Below are 9,232 nucleotides of genomic sequence, written 5' to 3'. Positions count from 1 at the left end.
ACAAAAAAAAAAATACTATGTTTTATTTTATTTATTCTAAAATATTAAGAACTTATTGATGAATATAGTATAACATAAATATATATGTCTAAATAATCGATAAATGCTTTCGTAGCTTCATCTCTTCCGTGACGCAATACCATTGTAAGATCTGTTGACTTTTTAAAAACACATAATATAAAATACGTAAAGCGATCAAAATAAAGATGCAACCAAGTTCGATGCAATTAAATAATATTTATAACTATTGTATTTATTATAACATGTAATTATACCAATATAATAAACAATAAAATATATCATTAGTGATGCATTTTGCTACATTTCAAATTGAAAATACGTAAATACTACAAAGATTTTCTCCATATATGACGACCGTTTAATGCCGTGACCATAGTTATTTCCGTAATGGCGTCATCCCGTTACAAAATATGAATTTTTTTAAAGAGTAATGGAAAAGATAAATAGATTAACATTCGATTAAGGCTGTTAGATAGATTTAAAAAAGCCGGTTTGTCAACAAAAGTAACTATTTTATTTCAAAGGAAATCAATTTTATAAGAATTAACAAAATATGTTCGATAAAAAGAAAAATATTATCAGTAAAAATGATAAATCTATCATTATTAGAATAACAAAAATATACTATAAATTTAAACGTCACTTTATCAAAAAATTGAAAATATTGTAATACTCCATATTTAAAATTTTGATATGAATTTATAAAATTTAATATCTTCAAATCACTTAAATAAAAAAATTCAAATCAAAATTAAATTCTGATTCATAATTAAAAATACTAATTTTAAATATATAAAAATAAATTTTTATGATGCATTTAAAATGCATAATGGTTGTATAATTTTTATAATACTAAATTTATATATAATTTTTAAATAATTATTTAAATTCGCATTATATGATCATTAATAAAATAATCAATATGTATGTTGGAATTTTGTGTTGAAATTATTAATAATTCTTAATAAATTTATTATTTTACTATTTATAATTAGAGCATAATTTTAGAACTTATATTGTAAAATTTTTCTTTATATATGTGAAATCAAAATGGTGGCTCAAATCAATTCTAATGATGATATGAATCAAACGAATAATTTACGAAAATTAATTAAATTAAAAAATTAAAATTCACAAAAAGTCAATATTACCTTAAATAGATAACGAAAAAATTTTAATAGTACTGCGCATTGCTTTTCATCTTGTAAAACATGAAAATTTGCTAAGACAAAAAGGAATTATATAAAATGAAAGAGATCAAACTATATAGAAGTTTCTATAGAATTTGCAATATGATAAAACTTAAAAATATTTATTTATATAAAAACTTCTCATCTTACTCATACTTTTAAAAAAAAGTAGTAATAACTTTTGAGTGCATATCAAATATATCAATATATAACGATAACGCAATTGTCTTAGGAATATTAATCACAAATGCTAGTAATTATCATAGCGCTTTCTCCGTCGTTGTCATGAATATCGTACAGAATTCCGGAAAGGTTTCAAGACATTTTGCTAAGGTGACATTGTTTCGATTGTCTCGGCCATTTTACATAGCGTACCTTCTAGCTATAACGATATTAATGTCGCAATGAAACGAGTATCTAACGTATTTTATTTCCGAATTTTTTGTTTTCTAATAATTCCAATTATCATTCCCAATTTTAATTTCTCAGTTGAAACAATATTGATATGCTTGAAATATCGATACAAATATTAATATACTAGTATACAGAACAAAATAAAAATCCCTCGAGATAACACATCGGAGTCTTTTCTTCCCTTTTGATCATATTATCTTGTCTTGTGTCGACAAACATAAAAACATCATAACTTTTGCCAAACTCTACCTTCTCAACATGAACACAAAAAAGAACAATTATTAATATTTACATAAAAATATGTTATAGTTAAGAAATTAATTTTAATCAATAAATAATTTTTTTAAAGTAAATACATGTTACGTAGGAACTCATTTATTTTGTGATGTCACAGTTGTGATGTTGTATGGAAGCGTCATAGTACGTAAACGAGGTCGTATGTGCATATCTGCACGTTTGTCAATTATAAAAAATATCAAGTTATCAATTTACTTTAATTTTACTTTCAAGTAAATACATATACAATGTGCCCTTCTATAATAATGTAAAGAAAAGAGAAAGCGTAAAGAAGAAAAAAAATAGATATAGACATTATAAAAGAATCTACTCACAGGCGGCGGTTTGATCTTACAAATGCCAGACTTCTCTGCGATCGGTCGTATTTTTGCGATGTAGCCAAGGGGGTCGTGAAACTCCTCAATACTCGGTTCGAAGACCGGCGCTTCTGGCGGTATGATGAACTCGAAGTCCGAATCACCACGATCACAAGCCATGTCTTGGGTGCAACGATAAGTCCCGAAAAAATCTTCACAACCGAAGTTCGTGTCGAACCTCGATACCATGACTTGAATACTCGACACAGCTTGGACGCGGATAGGTGGCCCTCACGCACCTAACGCGGGTGAGGACCTCGCGTCAGGTTTAACACTGTTACTCAGTCACCGGCTGCGAGAATTTATTTGGAAATGTGCTTCGATTAACCATCTTTATGAACTGCATTTGTGTACCTCGTGAGAAGCAGTTGACAATGTATGGATGCAATACGCACGAAATGCACAATACACACTTTCCACGGTATCACGCGGAGCCTCGCACACGAGCAACTGTCCTATTCCTTGCTTCATATACCTCTTCTTCCCTTGTACCTACTTCAGTATAATACAATAGTGGCGCCACCTTGCATCAAATGGATCACTAGCTTTTCATTTACTTTTTTTATATAAAATTAATGTCATAGATATATATAATAATATATATAAATAATTATTTATACAAAAAATTCTTAAGAATTTATATAAAAACACATTAAAATCAATTCATTAATAATAATGTTTTTGATAAAATATTATATTTAAATTGTAAAAAAAGCATAGACTAAAATTATAATATGAATGATGAACAAAAACGAAAATTCCCTATGAAATGTTAATATATATTGTTATTATATAATCAAACTAATTATTAATTCTTGATTTATAAGTTTATAAACAAAAAAATCGTAATTACTTTATATATTTAAAATTAATTACAAATATAAATATAATAAATATAATTTTATTCTAATTTACACAATAAATTGTTAATTTAAAATATTAAAATTGTTAACATTTGTATTATTATTTAAATATCAAATCAATAAAAATATATATTGTGTGTATATATATATATATATATATATATTATATGAGTGTATACACATTATATATATATACACTCCTATATTCCATATAAATTTTTTCCATCAAAGTAATATATAAATTATTATTATTAAATATATAATTTTAATACAAATACTTATAATTATTATTTTAAAAAATCAAAATTAATATAAATTTTTATTACATCTTATAATTTAAATTTACCGCTGTTACATATAAGATAAGAAGACATGCTATCTAGCAATATAGTACTTACTTCAAACGTGTCAAAATCTCTCGAGATTTGTAACATTTCACATCGAAGAACATAAATTACGTAAGTTGCATGAAAACAATTATTTTTTTTGACATAACTTTATGATTTTTATAACAATAATATTTAATAATTAATTCAAATAAATAAATCTATTTTTATAAATTATCTATCTCTATATTTATGATGATTTTTTTAATATTACTTATTCTGTTTTTTGGTTATGTTTTTTTTACATTCTAAAATATTAATATAATTCTTTTTCAGAATTTTGTGAAAATGGGATTAAAGTTTGGAAATCTTAAAAAACTAAGTGGTATTACATTTTTTCGCCTTAGTCCACATGAACAAAGAGCTTTTGCTGGAGTAGGTGAAGCTACTGGTAGAATGATAAAACGTCTCAGATCAAATATTTTAGTTGCTGGACCTTGTAAGAATTTTTTATTAATTATTTGATTAAATATATAACTTATCAGTATATATCAGTATAATAGTATTAAATATTATAATTAATGATATATTCTTATTAAAATATTTTATTTTATATTGCAGTTTTCCTTTTAAGTTATGTCATAATGGAATGGGCTACTGAAGAAAACCATAAAATGCACCGTAAAAATCCAAAAGACTATGAAAATGATGTATAAATATTTTAAACTTTAAATTAGTACTATCTATGTATTTATGTTTAATTTAATATATATATATATATGTGTATAATTAGCATTAAAATGAAATTCGTTAACTCTTTATAAAAATACGATTTATTTAATTTAAATTCTTTTTATAATAGATAAATTAATTAACTAAATATTTATTAATTATATTTTTACAATATTAATTCTTCTGAATAATTTTAAAATATATTTTGATTTTGAATTTTGAATTGATTAAATTTTATTCAATTATGATACATGTAATTTGCTTTTAGTTATATTTCATTAGTTTCTAATTAAAATGAATATTCTAAAATCTTTTTTTAAAATTGAAATAATAGATAAAAATTTATACTAAATATTTTTATATAATTATTGTTAGATTTGCATTTAAATATTTCAATATGTAATTACATATTATTATATTATTATTATATATGTAACAATACATATTTATTGTTGAAAACAAAAAGATTATTATAAGTTTATATTTTTATTCTATATAGTTTTTAAATTTTTCTTATGTTATAATAGTTTTATTGATATAAATGTTTTTTCCAAGTTAATTAACTTCACATGATTGAATCTATATGTATATATGATATATAATATAATATACGTAATTTCCTTTATTTTTTAATTTATATTTTATTTATTGAAACTTACTTCATTAAATGTGTTGAATATGAAAATATATTTGCATATATTTCAAAAATTCATAACGAATAAAAGAAAAAAATTATACTTTACAATCAATTATAACTAATTTTTAATTTATCATTAGGGAAATTTGTTATTTTTTATTGAATTGTAAATTTATTTCATTTCATAGTTCTTTTTTTTTATAGTTTTGGTAATTATGTTTTGTAATTTTTATTTTTAATTTATTTTATCATATAATTCAAAACATTAATATTTGTATAAATATATTAATTATTTATTATAATCAGTCAATTGTATTTATATAATTACAATATCTTGTTTAATCATAAGAAATATCTAATTCCGTTAGATCTAACCGCCATATTGTGCAAGTATGATTTGACCAATGAGGAAGTTTGAATCAGGAATGCACCTGGGCAAAACAGGTAAGAAGCAAACAAGCAAAGAGCAATCAGGTAGTCGTTCAGATATTTCCAGTCGAGTATGATCGGCACGTAGCTCTTTGTCAAAAGCTTCTCCTTCTTCTCTTTCTCTTTCTTTTTCTGTTTTATGTGCATATTGTGAAAATTTGTATATAGGTAAGTAAGAGCAGTGTGAAATTGTTTCGTACGCATTTACGTATCGCGTGAGTTGTGATTTTTTTATACGGATTTGTCTCATAAGGATCTCAAACTCCAAAACAGAGATTCAACGGATTCGGTGAAACGCTGCTGTCAAGGTATTTATGGAAATGATTTCTTGACTGGAGTCATTGTACCGAGTACACCGACGTGGATTTCTCCCCGCGGAGAATTGTCCGTCGCGGTCACACCTGTTGCTGTATGTCTTCAATGATAATCGCACATGAACATATCTATATATGATTTGTGTGGTCTCTGTACGATTCAGATTTAATTTTCAAATTAATTTCAAATTTTCATTCTTAAAGAAAATCCTATTAACAATATAATTGAATTTCTTTTAATTAGCACTTATTTATATTTTAATGGACGAAATTAATTTCATGAAAAAAAATTTTCGATCGTTGTACTCGGCAACATATCTCTGAGAAAGAATTAAATACAATTTTATTTTTATTATTTTTATTATTATATTTTATTTTTATTATTTAATTGTGATTAAATATTTAATTATAATTAAATAGAAATTTGAAAAATTTTTACCATAAAATTATACAGATAAATAATATTAATATGAGATAGTAAATTCATCTGAAGTTTTAGTTATTGTGCTTAAAAGAAATATTTATGCAAATGACACTTTGAAGTCACGGTGAATATATAGAATATGATTGCTTCGTAATGTTAAGTACATGAACATTACGAAGGCTAATAAGATTTTGATTCGCTATGTATGATTTTTTTACACAAATATGCATCGTATGCAATCAAATCATATTGAACGCGTTATCACTGTCACGTTCAATCGTGATGATTCATTGTTTTGGCATTGTTTTAATTTTTTTTTTAAATTACTTTTCAATTTAAAATCAAATTTTAAACATTTGATATGTTTTTAATGGATTAATAATTTAATAAAACACTAATAATTTTATATAAATTAATATATTTTTTTTTATGTTTATCAAAATTATAATAGAATCAGATTATGAAAATGAGAAAGAAATAAATTAAATATTTCTTCATTATTTTAAGGAGATTCCTCGTCCATGACATTTTCAATGAAAATGATCTCTCAACTTAAATAAATATATTGTTTATCGCTAATTAATAATGTTTTCGAGTTTTAAAAACAATTGTTTTTAAATTATATTTATGTTAAATATCTTGTCTTGTACAAAATTTTTTATCGATCATGTAGCTAATGCAATTGCAGGAGTTATTTCGCAAGCTTCTACGGTTTTCATTCGTGAATAATATGAATATGTAATTTACATCCTTTTTTATAAATATAAATTCGCTTCAATAGATTAGAGTATATGATTCTAATTATATTTTATATTTATAGAATTAAAAAAAAATGTCATATAATTACAAATAATTGAATTATATATGAAAATATTTAAAAAGTATTAAATTTGAAATATTAAGATAATTTTAACCTCTTAATGATACACACGAAACATTGAAAATGTCGATTAATACTGACTATATGGCAATCACCTGTAAATTACACCTACGAAATACCTACGTAGTCCATTATGAGCGTCATGACATAAATTGCAAATATTTACCGTACTGCGTGCATCGATATTGCATTGAATGACCTTCGATACTCTGAGAAAAAGTCGCATTCATATAATCTTTTACAACTCATGAGCAACAGAACACACTAAATATTCCAAGAAATACTAATCACATATCAATCTTTTAAAATTAAGCTTTACATAATATTGTTTATGAACATTATTTTTCATTCATAATATAAATAAAATAGATTTATAATTTTCTATTTTTTATAATAAATTTTTTATAATCATCTATGATAATTTATAAATAATCTTTTTTTATAAAAAACAAAAAACATTATATACATATAAAACTTTGATGAACTTTGATTGAACTTTTATGTGATGTTGCACGCTGAATTCAATGAAATAATGTGGAAACTATGAATATAATTTTTTTGATCATTATATTTTTATGATACATTATATTATCGATAAGTACCATGTCGCAATTTAATTATCTTCGATTTAGAAGGATAATATAAAATGTTCGAAAGTTATCTAAAAATTCTGATCTCGATAACGCATATAAGAATATCATTTTTAATTGTCATTGAAAATATAGTTTATAATATTTCTTTCATAACAGTATAGAAAATTTTGATAGTCATTAAATGGTTGAATTAGAATTAGATTTCGATTAATCGAGATTAATCTTTTAGCTATGGATGCAAGTAAGTGAAAAGTTCATTCGCTCAGTCCATTCACTGTAAAACTTGTTCGCGACCGGCGGATCAGTAGGTATGCGAGGCACATTGGCAACTTTCTTTCCACTTTTTCAATACTCGTACCGCAGTACGTCCGCGATATGTTTACTTTCAACAAACATTTATCTATCATGCCTTCATAAATTTTTTCAAAAACTTCGATTACTTCCTACTTATTTCGATAGATACGAGATGACGAATTTGGTCCATTGATAGAAATTTTATAAATTTTTTATGAATTTTTTTTCATTAATCTTTTGTTAAACTGTGATTAGAATAAAGATAATATTAGGATGATTAAATATTACTATTTAAAGTTTCATTAAATTAATTCAATTTGTTTTAATTTTATAAGTTGATCAATGTAATAAATATTTTGTTTTATTGTAGTTAATAGTTAATGTAATAATATAAATACTTACATTAAATACATTTTGAATTTTTATTAAAATGTTTTGAAGTTTTTAATTTTGTATCATTCATATTTATTATATATAACAATTAATTTTTTTTATCATTATATATAAAATAATTAAAAAATAATTCTTTAAAGAGATTTTAAACTATATTTATTTTATTATAATATTTCATATTTATTACTTTATTCTTTATTTATAAAAATCCATTCATTTTCTTCTTCCAATAACTTTATATATGTATTCAATCTCTATATATTTTAAAAAAATTATTTAAGAAATTAATAGCAAATATTAAATTAAATATATATTATATATTGACAATAATTTCCATATATACTTTTTCTTTCATTATTCATTCTTAATTATTCAAATCTCACGAAATGATTTTAATTTCTCAAAAAAAGTGAACAATGTATGATATTCCATGCACTGGCGAATGAAGGGAATACGAATAAAGTATTTATTTTTCATGCTATAATAAATTGGGAAGACATGTATTTTATGATATTGCTTATAACTTTACACTAATTATACACTAATATTATATTAACGACAACATAAATTCTTCTCCTTTTTCGTGTACTCAAACTTTAATTCTAACCTAAAAGACAATATAAATTACGTTTGATGTGAAAAGAAGAGAAATATCGTAGTAGAAAACAATGGTTTTATAGCTTGAATTTTCCAACTTCCACTCTTTCTTGGTCAATCACGTGACACTGTTCTTATATGGCAATCGTAAATTAATTTCAAACAATTAATTTTATCGCGTCATTTTTGTGGAATCGAGTTTTATGGTGCTGACTATACGCCATCGAGAATTCGCCCCACGGTATGCAACCAGAGAGATGCGATTACCTTGTGCGCGCGCACAAGTATGTACTCGAGAAGAAAACGCGAGAATGTCAGACTCCGTCCCTCTCCCATGTCATTTGGACTTCGCACTGCAAATTAGTTTATATTGCGCATGCTCATTTCCAAATCAGATAAATAATATTTTTGCATAATTTTGTTGCATTACAATACAAATTATATATTTGGTTGTGTATTTGATATTTTTTTT

At 23.9% G+C, this 9,232-nt stretch overlaps 3 protein-coding genes across 11 annotated transcripts in view; 2 read left to right on the top strand and 1 right to left on the bottom strand.

Annotated features, from left to right (window-relative positions):
* LOC102678502 (lysine-specific demethylase lid) overlaps nucleotides 1–2,757 on the bottom strand; it is an 11,909-nt gene extending 9,152 nt beyond the window's left edge. Inside the window, exon 1 of one of the 2 annotated variants that reach the window (XM_006615197.2) lies at nucleotides 2,237–2,757. In XM_006615197.2, the coding sequence (XP_006615260.1) occupies nucleotides 2,237–2,467 (231 nt within the window). In that variant the 5' untranslated portion in view covers nucleotides 2,468–2,757. The remainder of the gene's footprint in view (nucleotides 1–2,236) is intronic. The other variant, XM_006615196.2, reaches the window with a different exon arrangement.
* Nucleotides 179–8,700, top strand: LOC102678717 (cytochrome b-c1 complex subunit 8). 2 transcript variants are annotated; one of them, XM_006615199.2, is made up of 4 exons: nucleotides 179–186; nucleotides 3,804–3,966; nucleotides 4,089–4,193; nucleotides 8,668–8,700. In XM_006615199.2, the coding sequence occupies exons 2-3, from the start codon at nucleotides 3,816–3,818 to the stop codon at nucleotides 4,181–4,183; spliced, it is 246 nt and encodes an 81-aa protein (XP_006615262.1). In that variant the 5' UTR covers nucleotides 179–186; nucleotides 3,804–3,815; the 3' UTR covers nucleotides 4,184–4,193; nucleotides 8,668–8,700. The 2 variants fall into 2 exon arrangements, with proteins under 2 accessions (XP_006615262.1, XP_006615261.1); XM_006615198.2 differs by lacking the exon at nucleotides 179–186 and adding an exon at nucleotides 3,461–3,599.
* Nucleotides 5,293–9,232, top strand: part of LOC102670892 (epidermal growth factor receptor kinase substrate 8-like) — an 18,623-nt gene continuing 14,683 nt past the window's right edge. For 3 of the 7 annotated variants that reach the window (XM_031510198.1, XM_031510197.1, XM_031510191.1), the window contains exon 1: nucleotides 5,434–5,573. The gene's annotated coding sequence lies outside the window, so the exon portion shown is untranslated. Of the gene's footprint in view, nucleotides 5,574–5,655; nucleotides 5,675–9,232 lie in introns of those variants that run through there. The other 4 variants (XM_031510195.1, XM_031510192.1, XM_031510194.1 and 1 more) reach the window with 4 other exon arrangements.

This window comes from Apis dorsata, unplaced genomic scaffold, assembly GCF_000469605.1.
Source record: "Apis dorsata unplaced genomic scaffold, Apis dorsata 1.3 scaffold_217, whole genome shotgun sequence".
NCBI classification, from domain to species: Eukaryota; Metazoa; Arthropoda; class Insecta; order Hymenoptera; family Apidae; genus Apis; species Apis dorsata.
Note: the sequence above shows the minus strand (reverse complement) of the source record. Positions and strands in the feature narration are given on the sequence as shown.